Source organism: Gallinula chloropus (assembly GCF_964237585.1).
Source record: "Gallinula chloropus genome assembly, chromosome: 3".
In the NCBI taxonomy this organism is placed as follows: domain Eukaryota; kingdom Metazoa; phylum Chordata; class Aves; order Gruiformes; family Rallidae; genus Gallinula; species Gallinula chloropus.
Window position 1 is genome coordinate 96,942,479 of NC_140087.1, and position 15,975 is coordinate 96,958,453.

Consider the following 15,975-nt stretch of genomic DNA (forward strand, 5'->3'; position numbering starts at 1 on the left):
AATTCCAGACCTGGTAGAAACAAAGGTTCATGGCAAATATCTGCAAAGGCTGATCAGATGCTGCAAAATGCATGCCAAATATTCTTAATGGTGTTGTATGAAAAAGATTGCGTTTGACATAAAAGCACTATGTTAGTGGTCAGGTAGCCATTCCTGGCTCATTCTTCCTCTACAGAAAGACATACAAATTTTGTCTGAGACACACCAACCTATTACGAGTGGAGAGAAGCCAATATTATATAATATGAGCTTCAGGAGATTGTCATTGCTGTTCTAGAGATGTGCTATACTTGTATATACCTCTGCAATCAGCCTGGGTATTGTCTTTGTATGTAACTTGTCTAAGAATATGAGAAATACAGTCCCATGTGTAATAACAGGAATAAATTGCGGGACTTAACACAATTGTGCCCAGGGTGCTGTGCAACCAGATCTAGGTGGCCCTGCCTGAGCAGGGGTATTGGAGCAGATGACCTCCTGAGGTTTTTTGGCATTTTTTTGAGTGGCATGATGATCTTGCTCAGTCAGTTACTGGATTCTGTGTGTTCAATGTGGCATACTTTTTCTTTCTACTTCAGAAATTATTTCCTTGCTTTTTATGTCTTTTTGAGACTCCTGTGTCTCTCTCCCCATCTGTCCAAAGTAACCTATTGTGAAGGATCATCTTCTATTGTCATGTTACCTGGAGCTAATCTGAGGTCTTTCATGGCACAAGTAGTTTTTGTGAAGATTGCTTCTCCTTTCCTCTGGCAGTGTGGGCGTAATGCTGGATGGCCAACCCAGAGATCTTTTAATTCACTAACAGTTAGTGAGTTTCTGCCCTGAAAGAGTCAAAGTGTTCATTAACTTTGGTAAGACTCAAGTTTCTTTCAGAAAACAAACAAACAAACAAAAGATCCAGGTCCAGGTGTTTTTTCCTTCTCTTTGTGAGAATAAATCATGACCAGGTCTGACTACCAGAGCTGCAGAGGAGAAGGTGTGGTTTGAATCAATATAACAAGCTGTTAAGATCACAGCCAGCTCCCAAACTGGCTGTTAAAACCTGCTGTCTGAAGTCACACTCACTGCTGCTACCCAGGTCTCCTGGCTACTCTTCTTCCTCATCTTCCTCCCATTTGCCTGCCCGGTGTAATGCCTGGGAGGGCCTGTCCCTGCTCTGCTGCTGTCCCCATAACTCTTTTCGCAGCACCACTGCTTCGGCTCTCCTCCGTGGTTCCTTGGTGTTGGCCGATAGTGAGCATGCACAGGGCAAACCTTCAAACTGCGGGATAATGATCTATAGAAGATGAAATTCCAGTCTTTTTACATTTCTAATTTTTAAGGTGTTGACTCAGTTAGTACAGTGATTAGCCCACTATATTCTTGTGCACACAATGTATAAATCTGAGGAACTGAATTCATTTGGGTCGTGCTGAGATACCAGCACAGCACGTGGCCTGTGATCAGTTATTTTTTACAAATGAATATAATATCCAATCTATAATAGAGCATATCAAACTATTTTTGATTTATTATATGTAATAAAGCATTCTTTTGCTCTCTAAATGAGATGTTCTTGAGAGTTTCCTTCCTCATCATTACTACAGCTGGGCTGTTTTTTGTGGAATGTTTGGTCTGTGTTAATGGGTGTGGGTAATATTAAAATACTCAGATGTGAGCAGAGGGTATGCAGAAAATAGTGCTTAGCCAGTCGTATCCACTTTGGAAGGCAGACACAACTTCCATGGAAGCTTTCCTGACAAATTCCACAGTGGGAAAAGGATGGAGTTTATTAGACAACATGTGTGAATGTTGGAGTGACGTTCCACCTCTTTGTGGAAGTAAGTGGAGGGTTAACACGAGCAGGAACTAAGGAGATGTGGGAAGATAGAATGGGCTTTAATGTTTAGCTTTTACTCCCCTGCCAGTTGCCCTATGATGATATATGCCCTTTCACCCCTCTCAGAAGTTATGTTCCATCTGTATACTTTTACAGTGTCAAAACAGTTATAACTTACACCTTTTTTCTGACCATTGGATCCCAAAGGTATAACTTTTGTTCCTATTCAGTTGCAGCTGAACCCAAGAGGATTCATTTTTTCTGTCGTTTGTTAACCTTGAGGTTGTGTTGATCTGACATCCTGACTTTCACACACAGTCAGAAACCTGGGAATAATTGTTCGTTTTCTTTGTGACGATCTGCGATTAGAGAAAACCAAAATCAAGTATGAGGAAAAAAATAGAAGTCTCTTGATAGACCGTGTCAAAATGTACTGGCTTTGCCAAAGTCCAGACAAAATAGACATCACTGAAAATGCAGACAAAATTAACAACCTCCGGCATGGTGGTGTAAGGATTAACCAACTTGTCTATGTATTAGCTCAGAACTGCATAATACAGTGATCTTTCCTCTGAAGTTTTCTGTTTGTTAAAGTAAATATTTATCACTGATGAAAATGCACACAACCAGAAACCTACTGGATATGCATTTTTAAAATAGAAATTTGTGTCTGGAGTGCCTTTGTAATACAGCGTGCTTCGAGACAATGAAGAAATCAGAGGGTCCACACTTGTTACATTCAAAACAGCGTGATTTTTTTCTTCATTGACTCCTCCCAGACACTTGTTTACGATGTTTCTCTCTTTTGGCACACGTTATTACTGACAGCACAAAACAGGTCCAAATGTGACCTGTTACTGTTAATCCTAGAAGCTGTGACCAGCTGGACTTTCAACTTCAAAATTTATGGAGAAAGATTCAGCTGAGATTCATTCTACTGGTGTTAGCAGGGTGAAAACACACATACATGCAGTGTATCTTTTGTTGTGCTTTGTGCTACACCTAAACAACTGGCGTGAAGGTTTTGCATTTGGGAGGTTGAAGGATACAGTGCATTATACTGTTGAAACAGGAAGAAAAAAATAGATTTTAAGGAATCACATTGTCAACTATCTTTTGTATTTGGATTGTGACAGTAGCCAGACTTAGACTTCCATAATTCACTTCCCAAACTCAATCTCTTTATTCTGGTTACTTACCCCCTACTACTCCTTCATTGGCCAGGATCAAACCAGCACAAGAAAAGCAGGTGCTGCTTTTCCACTTAGGCAGTATCAACAACTGAAAGCCTTCCAGCATTTAATTATTATTGGAGCAGCTGCAGGGTAGTACTTGTTTTGACTTGCTACAGTGAAGAGTAAATTGAGTGAATAGCACATGTTTACCAATGTATTTTTCATCCAAAAAATTGACTATCAAAAGCCAGTGATTTCATGTAAACATTTTATTTATCCCATGTTTCAGTGTGAAGTAACAAGAAAGCATCATAGGTAATCTCATGGTGCACAGAACACCCAGGAAGATTATGCGTAAGAAATCCAAGCACAGTTACATCTCTCTGGTCAAGACATCTCTCCCTCTAGGTCTGCGCTTATAGAAGTCCCTGGCAGGCAGTATTATATGCTTCCTGGGAACACTCTTCTGCTCAGGGTGAATGTTGAAAGCTTTTAATTACTAACTGAGCCCTAATTCTTAAAATAATTAATGCAAACAAATTAAACCTATCCTTCCACATATTGACTTACATTTCATTATGTTTTTGTAACTTGCATTATTTGCCTAGTTGCTGCCTACCAGTTGAATAGTTTGCATGTACAATTCAAGGGGATTACAAAGTAAAAATCATATAAATTCAAAGCCTACCTTAATAATAATTTAGTGTTTCAAACTATTTTAACTTTTTCAAATGTGTTTTCTTAAGTGGTAAGAATCGATCAGATATAATTGACTAGAACAACAAAATTAAGAACTTAAAATTTTAGTAATAGAACAGTGCTTTCTCAGTCTTTCTCCCATATATTTTATGTGGTTAAAAATATATGAATATTTTAAGTTAATTTTTATAAAGTATGGGATACTGAAATAAATTTCGTCTATGAGGGATTAAGAAAAAAACAATATGTGCTTGAAAATATTCCAGGCAATGTATTGTTATTTTTAATTCTTTGTTTATGTCTTTAGTTTTCATTCTTGCTCTAGATTCTGTTGAAGTCACTGAAGATTTTTTCACTGACTTTACTTTGACTTGAATTACTTTGCAATTCATACAGTTCAATAATTCTGTGCAATTATGGAAGGGATATTCTACCATTAAAAATCTGGATTCAATAAACAATAGATGATATTTCATTTATTGAAACTGCCACTAACTGCATAGTATTTCATCAATTTCAAACCATCCCCAGTTTAGTTAAGCAAAATAGCCAAATGTTGCTCATTGATGTCAGTAACTGACTGCAAATAAAGAATTTAGTGAAATAACTCTAAATTTACAGCAGTATAACTTGCTTCAGAACATGACCTATCAAGCTTTCTGCTTTGTGTTTTAATAAGAAAGTATATTTTATGTAAAAGCAATTTACATCATTCTTTCAAAACCACATCTGTAAATCTAAAATTACTTTAAATACAACCAATCTAAAAACAACAAATACAGAGAAACTCAAATATACAGTGCTGCAATAAAGCAGTTCTTAAGAAACAGTACTATGGAAAAAAAAATAGTAAAGTTTCTGGAGACTTACCCTCCCTAATTAAGCAAAATTGTCACTGATTACGGAAATAGCTTTGCGTCAGTTGGAAGGGGATCAGAATCTGGATTAAGATTCTGACAACGAGTTTCATGTTTAAACTAGGGCATATGTGGAATGTAATTTTGGGGACACCTATTTTCAGTCCCTGTCTACATTTTTGGCTTAAGGGTTCCTTACATGCTGGCCCTTGGACTTTGAATATGGGCTTATCTATTTTGGTTGGAGATGAATTCCCAGAAGAACTCAGTTCAGAAAGCAAATTCTGAACATCACTAAGACATATGGATGGACGTAACCAAAACCTGTGCAGTGTTATTTTCCCACCTCAGCTGAGGGGGGAGATGGGGAGGGAAACGAAGGGTTATTAAATCTAAATCTCCCACTTTCCCTAACTACGGAATACCAGGGTGCACTAGCCCTCCCTCAGCTGATGAAAAGGGTGAAAAGAAATGCGGGAGACTTGGGACGAAAAGAACAAGCAAGTGGGCATATGACTCTGAAGCTCTGTAGTTAAAACTTTCAGGTGAATGATTATCTGGTTAATGCCTAATATCAAATTAATAAAAAAATCAGATGTGAGAACAAAAATTTCTCATTTTAACTCCCAACAGCTGGATTTCTTCTGTGCTGTGGCCCGAGATGTCTCTCTGCCAGGCCACCCAGCATCCTGGCAGTTCGGATACCATCATCATCAAAGCAGCTGATGGAGACTGAATTGTCCTTTGAGCAAGGGCTGTCTCTAAATCCTATTCTCCAGAGCTGCAGACGCTAATAAAGGGGAAACGTAGATAAACTCCGTTGTCTTACTGACTGGTGTAAGACAGTTGACTCAACAAACAGAAGTGTCTCTCCACCGAAGGTATCAGGCAGCCGGCTCTGGTGTCTGCAACAGTCCTTTCGGGACAGGTGACTGTTAGTCAGTGTTTGACTCCAAACAGATTTCCTGGGTCCAGATCAGGATTATTACCTTTATGTAAAACAGATTAAGTCTATTCAAGCCGTAGTGCTTACACAATGATTTACTCTTTCCTTTTTTTTTTTTTTGTAATAATCACTTTTGGAAATTATTTTTCATCACATTTGGACTTTAAAAATCCACCTGATTTAAAACCTTTTTTTTTAGAAGATGGTAGTTCTCATTCAAATGGACAGAATGAAAAGGCTGCCATTTACTTCAAGAAATTTTGAATTAGATTTTCCATTTTTAGGACTTCCAGAGTAAAAAGATGAAAGATAAGCTTTGTCTAAGTTTCTGAAGTAACTGTTAATTTTCTACAGTGTAAAGTTAAAAAGTTTTAAAATGTATTTTAAAAAAATCTGTTATCTAGTCTCCACAACTGAGAATGATGTTCTGATGGATGTGCTTCTTAGCTTTTCTCTGATGTACTTCATTAAGATATTTACACTTGGCATAGCACTTTTTTTTTTTTTTAATTAATTCTGCTCTAGGATTGCATCTTTTCTCCCATCCACATGACCTGCAAAGCATTTGTTGCCTTATTTTATAAAAAGGGAGTCACTTTAAATGGTCTAACTGTGGAAGAGAGAATGTGTTTCTAGAATTTGAATGTTGGAGAGAAGAGCAAGAATGAGGTAAACAGCTATTTGATGTCTGTCTTTTCACAGTAGCACAATAGCTAATTCCTAGGGCCTCTGACCTTTTAGTGTCCTGTAACAGAGTACTTGCATTAATCTGTTGCTTATCTGTCACCTACCACATTTGATATTTCCAGCCTCTGCTTTCAATTATCAGTCATTAGAGGCAGCACTGAGTAATTTCAGGAGAAAACGCCAGAAACCTTTGACCTGTTTTTGTCAGATAACCACAAGTGTTCACTGTAGATAAACTAGCATTTCATTATATTCAAGATGTGTCGTTTGTAGTGTATCAGCTTACTGTAACCTTTATCACCTTGAAGTGATTAAAACTGACCGGTTTACTTAGTGCTTATACAAAGAATTCAGAGTCAAACAGTGAAATTCAGTGAGATTAGTGTAAGCTGCCCCTTATAGTTACCCACGGTCTGTAAGGCCCTCTGGCATGTATATTTAGTAGTTAAACAGTGACATTAAGTTGATTAGTGAAGCTTCACTATTTGTGAATCCTGTTTGGGACCTGGGATCTTACATTGTAAAATCAGCTTATTACAACATATCTTTGGTTTGCCAAAGAGGCTTTCACTTTCCCTACATGTTGTCGCATACCAGCCTCTTCAGGAAAAGCAAAGCACATGTCAGTGGGGAGCTAATCACTAATGAAAGAGCACATCCCTCATGCACTGTGACCTAAACTCATTGCTAGCGCAGCGCTTTTTGCATTTTTTAAGCTCAATCAACAGTTAATCATGCATTCATAGCTGAATTGGTAAAATGCAGATTACTAATTATAGTCCATCCATAGACGTGCTCTGTATTTATTTCCAGAAGGCAAATAATTTTGTTAATGAAAATTAGTGCATGATATTTTATCTTGGTGTAAAGGGTGACCCCCTTCTCCAAAATATCGTTTGGGTGTAAATTTGTCTTCATTCTTCATAGATTCGGGCTTAGCATCAATACAATATGAATATTTCATCAGTTTGCCACATGGGTGGAAAATATCATTCTTTCCCATCTTACACACAGGTGTTTGGGATATTCTCCTGAGCCATGATTTGTCTGATGTAACCGAAGTGCTGAATATATTAGTTTCAGGTGAAATAAAAATAACATTTTTAAAAGTTGATGCTAAGAATCTTGGTCAACGAGAGCAAATCAGCATTGACCCTAATACTCCAGTTATTTTTACTTCAAAAAAAAAATATATTCCTCCAATGGTTATAAAAGGACTTCCCAGTTTTCTGGTCAACTGGTTTTTAGATGCTGTGATCGGTTCCACAGAGATGTATTTTGGCAGATGAACTGAGCAGAGCTGGAATGGCACGAGAACTCTCTGGAAGAACTGAATACTTAAAAATTTTAACCTGTAGTTTTTGGCCTGCAAGTGTTGAAAAGCTCTCACATATGAAATGAAAATATTTGAGACATGGTGCCCCCTGAACTTCATGCCATTTCAGCAGGACAAAGAACCTTAGAGATACCCAACTGAGCATTCCCAGTGTTCCCTGACAAGGCATTTATCAGATGCAGAAGGGATCAAGAGTTGTGTGCTATTTTCAGTATTAAAATACTCACCATTATTAAATAACATTTCGCTTTTATAACTCGGCCATCATTCTAGCCATTCATCACTACTGCAACATCACCTGTAAACGCTGTCTCAACCCAAGGAAATTTTGAACTTGTGTCCCTTTCGGATGGCAGTGCTGTCTCTTCCTCGGGTATACATGGAAACACAGATAAGTACTATCTGTGTGAGCTGTAATAATTAATTGTGGGCCTGTCAGGAAGTGGCTATCAGGATTCTTTGTGAGTGGTCTTGAGAGAACCCCCCGATGCTATCGCAGGGTATTGTAGAAGTCTCAGTCCAAACTATGCCGTAGAAGGAGAGAACTGCTGATTTCCAAACTGACAAAAGGAAACTCAGCCACAAATAAAAATAAAACAGGTCAGGAGTAGTGGCATTTAAACCTTTCATTCAGCGTCTAATTCTCCAGTGCTTACTCCTAGTGAGTAGTTTTTAGTTACCCATGCATGCTGGCAAGTACTTGTTGAATAAATACCCACCAGCGATATCAGAAAGGGTTGCTACATTAAATCTGCCTTCAGATTCTTTTTCATTTGAAGGTTATTGACATACTTGTTTCATGTCAGCTTCAAAACGTTCAGTTATAACCTCAGAAATTTGCAGCAGGCTCTTTACAGCAGAAAAAATCCTCCCCCATTCAGTGCATTTGCATATGCTAATCTCTGCCAACTTCTCTCTGAAATGAAAAGCTTCACATAGACATTAAATAAAAAAAAAAGGTAACGAATCCCAAACCTCAAGTCAGATCTCTGTGTGTATCTCACAGTTTAGAAGCGAGCAGTGGAGCTGCTAAAGAGCCTGTATCCTGTTTCTCTTCAGCAGCAGCCCATTCATCTTCATGTACAGAGCAGGCCGTTTACATGCCCCTGCCTCTTTTCTCCTTTACTTTTTCTACACGATGGCAAACCCATCTAAGCTAAATATGCACTTGAGCCAAGCAAACCTCACAGTTAGCAGACAATTTTCCTTTTGTCAGCCAGGAGAAAGTTCATTTTCGCAGAAGATAAAGCGTTCTTATAGCCTATATATATTTTCTTTCTTGGTGATTCTTAAGGCAACATAGATTTGTACATTTAAAGAAATCTATGCTGATGAAAACAAGGATAGTGTAGATTTCTGAAGAGGTAAAAGGGAGGTGCTGTAAGGGACCAGCTACAGGTTACTACTTAACTAGTAGCTACTGCTCTGAAAAGGATGCAAGTACTTTTCTCTCCATAGCTTTCACCTTAATATGCCTGTAACTATACCCTTGCACAGCAGGCCCAAAATGTGTTGTGCTTTCTTTTAGTACATTTCTATTTTGTAAGACCCCATATACAGTGTAATAATACACACATGCAGGTTTATATGTAAATGTATGCATTTGTACAGACATAAACACATACAGATTGTGTATGTAGGCAAAATTGCTAGGGTGTACACAAACATTTAAGTATAAATATACATATATATTGTAACAGCATAGTCATTATTTATACATATAGCTGTAATCTAAAGACACCCTTTTTCAGAACTCTTCCTCCCTCAGATCTGAGCACTGTTAAGGCAGTAAAAGAGCAAGGGGTGTAGGAGGGAGCATTGAAAAGAGCTGGGTGCAGTCATAAGTGTTTAGTTGGTTATCCAAACTGAATCCCAGCTCTGACTGTTTTAGGCTTTGTCCCTCATTGGTGGCAGGTAGAGCCTCTCCAGAGCTGAGAAATTATCTTCTCATGGAGCACAGCTTCATCACAATGATATGTTGCCCTCTGTGGCAGTGGAAACCATGGATCATTTTCCTTTCCATACCCATAAAATCTGAAGTATTAATCCTGTAAAATGGTCATCAGCCAATACTGTGGCCCTAAGGTTTCCCTGACACATCAAAACACATATTCTATTGCAAAAGTCACTCCTAACTCAGGGTTAGTACTGCAGTGGACTCTCGAGTTAGCCCCAAATCAATTGCAAACTCAATTTATTCCCACTGTAAAACTCTGTGCTATCCTGAATCAAGCAATGATGAGGTTAACTTTTTTACATTAAATCATGAGAGTGCCAGAAGCAGTGGGAGCTGCACCTGCCCACCCACAGCAGGTTTGAGGGGACTTCTCACGCCAGTAGTGCTATGCCCTGTGCTGCTGGGGTGCCAGATCCACTCAGCCCTGATTGATGGCTCCTTTTGACCACTGGCAAGATGACGCTTATGCCATTAGAGTGCAACATGTGCTAATTTATATGATGTAACTGCTTCTTAAATATATAGTAGTTGCAGTGCACTTTAACACCACTTCAGAATTTATTACGTTAAGTGGAAATGAGCAGCATTCCTCTCATCTGCCTGGTTATTAGCAGCAATTAGTGTTTTCCAAAGTCATCTATGGCTCTGACATTACTGCTGCTGCACTTACAGCTAAACTGAAGTCCTAAATCCTTTCACAGTTTTTCGTTTGCCTATTTTTCTAGTTACTTTACAACATACACTCTTTCAGCTCTTTTTTTGATATTCTTTCCACTCCAGCTTCTGGAATTTGTATAAATGCCACCGTTGGGTTTTTTCTTTTGTACCGAAGACACAGGGCTGGTGGAATTTCTTTTAACTGGAAGTATGTCTGGGCTTGTGGCTTTATTATTTGCACAGTTTTATATTGTCCTGTTTGTTTACTCCCAGGCTCCATTAATCATGGGAAAGGGGCATTCATTTCTTCTCTTTAATTTACATTCAACTCTTTTTCTCACAGTTGAAAGAGACAAGGACTTCTCCCACCAGAGAAGGCACTACAAAGAGTTTCGCTTTGACCTCACTCAGATCCCGCACGGAGAGGCAGTGACAGCAGCTGAATTCCGGATATACAAAGATAGAAGCAACAGCCGCTTTGAGAATGAAACCATTCAGATTAGCATATATCAGATCATCAAAGAATATCCAAACAGGTACTGTCTTGGCATGAACTTATCACATGTGGAATAATGTCTCGTGTTTCTATCTTAAGTAGGCAGACAATCATAAGTGTACCCCTGACAAGGCATCATTGCTGTCACTGTGACTTGTGCAATATTAATTCCTAGGCAACAACAACAAATACGGAACAACAATAAGACTTATCTTGAATGTAATTTATTCCAGGTTTTTGGAGAGTTACAGGTCTAATCTCACTGAATAATCTGCCCATGCACAGAGAGGGTGAGGGATCATGTTCTCTGTGAAGAAATAATGGAGTCGTATACACCGTTCTGGACTCCCCTGTTCAAGAAATACAGGGAACTGCTGGAGACAGTCCAGCAGAGGGCCACAAGGTTGATGAGGGGATTGGAGCATCTTTCCTGTGAGGAAAGGCTGAAAGAGCTCGGTCTGTTTAGCCTGGAGAAGACTGAGAAGGGCTCTGATTAGCGTTTATAAATATCTAAAGGCTGGATGCCTAGAGGAAAGGACAGATTCTTCTCAGTGGTGCCCAGTGACAGGACAAGGGGCAATGGTCAAAAACTGAAACACAGGAAGTTCCATCTGAACATGAGGAAAAATGTTTTTAATGTGAGGGTGACAGAGCACTGGGACAGGCTTCCCAGAGACGTTGTAGAGTCTCCTTCTCTGGAGACATTCAAACCCACCTGGACGCTGTTCTGTGCAGCCTGCTCTGGGTGACTTTGCTATATCAGTGCAGTTGGACTAGATGATCTCCAGAGGTCCCTTCTAACCCCTGCCATTCGGTGAATTTGTGAATCTCTAAGTGTCTGGATTTGGGAGAAAAAAAAAAAAGGTTTGCTGATACTGAGGTACTTATTACCAGACAAGATTCATTTAGCTCCTTGATGGCAGATAGTTTGTTCAACTTTGTGAATGAACATAGCTTCTCTGCACGTGTTTTAATATTCTGCAGAATGTAATTAAAGGATAAAGTCACAGACTTTAAGATGACATATGCACACTTACCACATGATGCTCACTACAACTGAAAATTACAAGTATGTCATTACACGAGCAAATCTCTGAATCGATGTTTGTAGAGTTCTGTGTGTGACTTATTTCCAAGACTCTTAAACACCTGAGTAAATGACGAGATTTCACCGGGCAAAGTAACTAATTACCTGAAAATTCCCATTAAAAAATAGCAATTTCAAGATGCTTCTGCAAAATTTACATACACACAAAATTTATGTTTTGAAATTAGTTTATGTCTTTTCTCAGAAAAGTGGAAAAAATAGTTTTGTTTTGAGATCAACAAAAACTCTCGTTCATATTAGAACAGATAAATCATTTATATCCCAGGGATGTTTAGAAAAAGCAAAGAAAATAACAGCCTGAACTCACAGAGTATTCTGGAGAATAGAAATGCCTCATTGCCAGTTAGCTCAAAGGCTGGGCTAGAGTTCAAATCTCTTTTCTGCCCACAGAAGCTTGAGCTTGTACCTTCCAGGTAAGATCTCTGAAAATCAAGTTATAAAATCTTTATGACTATAAACAGGGAGTTATTTTATATCAATGGAGCAGAACCAACAGGAGGGAAAGCACTCATCCTTACAGAAAACCTTCTGCTTTCTTAGTAAATTTGGGCAAGAACAAAACAGTGCAGCATTATTTTTAGCTCCATCTTCAGCTTGCAAAAATTCTTTTGACATGTGTTGTAAAAGAAACAGTTTGGAAGCAGGAATGAAATGGGAAGGAGCAAACATACCTTTTTAAAGAGCACAGGTCAAGGCTAGTGTAACTAGCCTTGTTTTCACTTGCAAACTCAATTGATTTCTTTTTTTAAGAACCAACGGGAAACATTAGTTTTTCTAAGCTGTTTAATATTTTCTTTTTTCTTTTTTTTTAATGTTTTCCCAGTAAGTGGTCTCTCTTCTGTTTTAAAGAAAGCAAAAGTGCTTATTGCTCTGAAGCAAAATCAGACTTTAATATTATCAGACTACTTAAAATGACAACTGTGTCTGTGAAACCATTAAAGAAAGTTCTTGATTTCTTTCAATATGTAAACATCAATTTATAAATGTTTTATATTTGTTTTTATAAACCCGAAAGCCCAGTGTCCTCTAATGGAAAGGTAATGCCAAAAGAGGCACATGCAGCAATATACTACCTATTTGATTTCACCACTATAACTGCAGAAACTTCAGATGTAGACTGTTATCTTCCTGCTGTTGATTTTGTTGATTTTGCACATGCAGAGTATAGAGGCAAACGCCTGAGTAAGACAGGATGGGAGAACTCAAGCTCTCTAATGTTCAAATTAGAAACACGGAACTTTTCCCACATAGTTCTTGATACTTCCAGGCAGAAGAGGTCAGGAGTATTTCCCATCTGTGTCTGTCCCCCTACTCCATCATCGCCCTTCATCGTCCCTAATAAAGCCACAGCTTTATTTCTGGGCCCCAACTTCATTAGTGTTATTCCTGACTTGGTCACTTCAGGTTTGTTTTACATATGTACATTAGGTTTTAGGTGTAAAATTTTTGGAACGTGCATCTGCAGACTGTGAGGGTGAGAACTATGAGGGTGATGAAGCACTGTCAGAGGTTGCCCAAAGAGGTTGTGACTACCCCCTCCCTGGTAGTGTTCAAGGCCAGGCTGGATGGGGCTTTGGGCAACCTGGGCTAGTGGAGGGTGTCCCTGCCTATGACTGGGGGCTTGGAACAGGATGATCTTTGAGGTCCCTTCCAACCCAAATCTGTGGTTCTATAATGTTCCATACTGCATTCTAGTGCCATACCACAGCAAAACTGATGTATTTGACCCATTCCTCTGCCCTTCTTTGCTTTGAACAGGAAATGTGGATATCTGACAGGGCCCTGCAATCCCAAGTGTACTCCTGCTATGCTGTTAGGCATGGAGTGGTCAGGGTTTATGATTTCTGAGTTGCAGCTAAAGGTTACGTTGTAGTCTTGGACATTTTTCTGTCTCTGTGGTAGCGTGCCCACTCAAGTGTGTGTGTTGAATTTGCTTGGCATTTGCTGGAATGACAGTCTTTGGGTTTGAAGTTTTCTCTTTGTTCTAAGTAAGCGTGTAAAGCACAGTCTGTGGCAAGGCAAACTTTCCTACGCAGCCCTGCCAATGTACTCCTACCCAGATCTTTTCTCATGACGAAAGTAATGTAGTCCAACAGGCCAAATCCTTGTTCATGATCTGGTGGCAGCTAGCCACTAATTTAACTAAACCCCAAGGATACTTCCCACATTAGGGAATCCTCAAGTGGCATTAAGATACTAAAGCAGCTTTCTGGAATGAGGCGAGAGGTGAAGCAGCATTATGGGGATGGCCTATTACATAGTAATTGTGACTTGATCTAGTCGAAAAACATCGCTGGGTTTCAGGGCACATATAGATGTTTTATTCCACCTTTGCTTCCTTAAGTGACCCAGGAGATCTGGAGCTTCTTAGACATTCTGCCTGCAGCCTCTCTGCTGAAATTCTTGACGATGGTAGCATTTCTGCTGTAGACAACTGGCCATTTGGGACCAGACTGAGATCACTAAACTTAAACAGCCTCCATAAAGGTAAAGCCAATCAGCTGTATTCTGCCTGAATGTGTTCACTGTTGAATTTCAGGCTATTTACGACATAATGCCTTACTTTTTTATTATGTGTTGTGGGCTATTTTTTAAAGAGAAATATTTTTTAAAATTAGAGCCAAAATTTGCAGCTGTTTTTCATTTTAAGTATGATTTGGGTTGTTTTTTTTTCTTTTCACAGAATAAAGGAGAATTTTAAAATTTAAAATGTCATAAAATGCAGTAAAATGTGATCAGAGGTTTTAGTGAATGACACCAGCTAATGGAGGAATCCTGATCCCAGAGCTCTCACTGCCTTCTCAGGGGTCAGGTTTTCATCCTATGTTTATAAAAGTTGTGAAAAAAGTTGCGTGTTTTTTCTTCCCTGACAAATATTTGAATTTCTGTAGCAAATTGCTGTTATGTGAGCTAAATCATTAGCACTGGCTCACAGACGTTTTCTGTATTCTACTACGTGTTCTTGAGAATCAGTTCTAGTATTCTCTAGGTACCCACAACTAATTATTGGTTCATTTGCTGAGTTAATGGGCAACAATCTGCGTCTTTCAGTCTACTACCTTAGCCAGATCGCTATACTCGTAGGAAGGCAGACATTTACCAAGCGATGCAAGAAATAGTTATAAATAAACAAACAGCTCAAAGACTGTCACTTTCAGAATTAAAACCTTTGGCTTTAACATTCTGATAAAACTGCTTATTAGAGAAAAAAGTTGGCATTTAAGACTCCAGAGAGTACTATTTATGAGCCTGTGGTACGTTGTTAATTTGTTCAGTGCTGGTGTAGCAGGTCAGGCTCTTTTGAATTGCAAGGCTGTTTTCCTGTTAGCTCCAGAGAGAGAAGGTATGTTTTCTCCTTGTGTGGTCATTAGCACAGTTCTCCTAGATTAGAAGTGATAAGAGACCAGCAAAAGATTACACTTTAGGGGAAGAAAAAACAGGTCACTTGAAAGAAAGTACTTTCAATTTTTTTCTTTTTTATTTTTTAAAATGCCTCCTTTATCATTTCTAAGCTCTTTAACCCAATTCTGCAGATATTTCTCACATGTAAGTAAACATATGCCTGTCATAGCTCATTTGGTCTTATTTTTCTGTGTGTTGAACACCACAGTTTCAAGAGATACACGAGATGTTTTTATCAGGATCAGACCTTCTAGGTGAATTGACAGTGTTTAGTCTAGATAAGATGGTAACTTCCTACGATGTCATTGCAATTTAAGCAACATAAGAATACAGTGACAGGCTCATCATAATTTTAAATCCACTTTTCATACACAAAGCCTATTCTTTCTATTTAAGCGTATGTTCATGATGTCTGTAAAGTAACAACATGATTCCAAGTCCGTCTTTAGTTGACTCAGAGAGTCAAAATTTAGAATAAAATATTTTTTCCTGTATATTATTGTTTTAATTAATTTAATTTGTGGTAGGAAAGATATAGGTTTCTGTAACTATAGGTTTAGGTTTAAAAGGCTAAATGGTGGAAACAGTTTTTAATAATGCATGTTGCTTTGTAGGAGCATGTAAAACGAACCTGATGAGAGTTAAGTATCTTGGGTTTAGTGTGGTCATTGTAGTAAATTATTTGTAATACAGATGTGGTTCTGGAACCAATTGTGTTGGGAGATATGTGAAAACAGAACAAATAAATGATCCATGCTAAACATTTAAAAACATGATTTTACTAACTCCCTTGAACAGCCTTTATGAATTACTGGAAGATTTCATGGGAACAAATT

General features: G+C 38.5%; 1 protein-coding gene across 2 annotated transcripts in view; it reads left to right on the forward strand.

Moving 5' to 3' along the window:
- Nucleotides 1–15,975, forward strand: part of BMP5 (bone morphogenetic protein 5) — a gene marked incomplete at both ends in the record, with an annotated part of 51,973 nt that overhangs the window by 12,287 nt on the left and 23,711 nt on the right. For both annotated transcript variants that reach the window (XM_084261822.1, XM_084261823.1), the window contains one exon: nt 10,477–10,669. In XM_084261822.1, the coding sequence (XP_084117948.1) occupies nt 10,477–10,669 (193 nt within the window). The remainder of the gene's footprint in view (nt 1–10,476; nt 10,670–15,975) is intronic.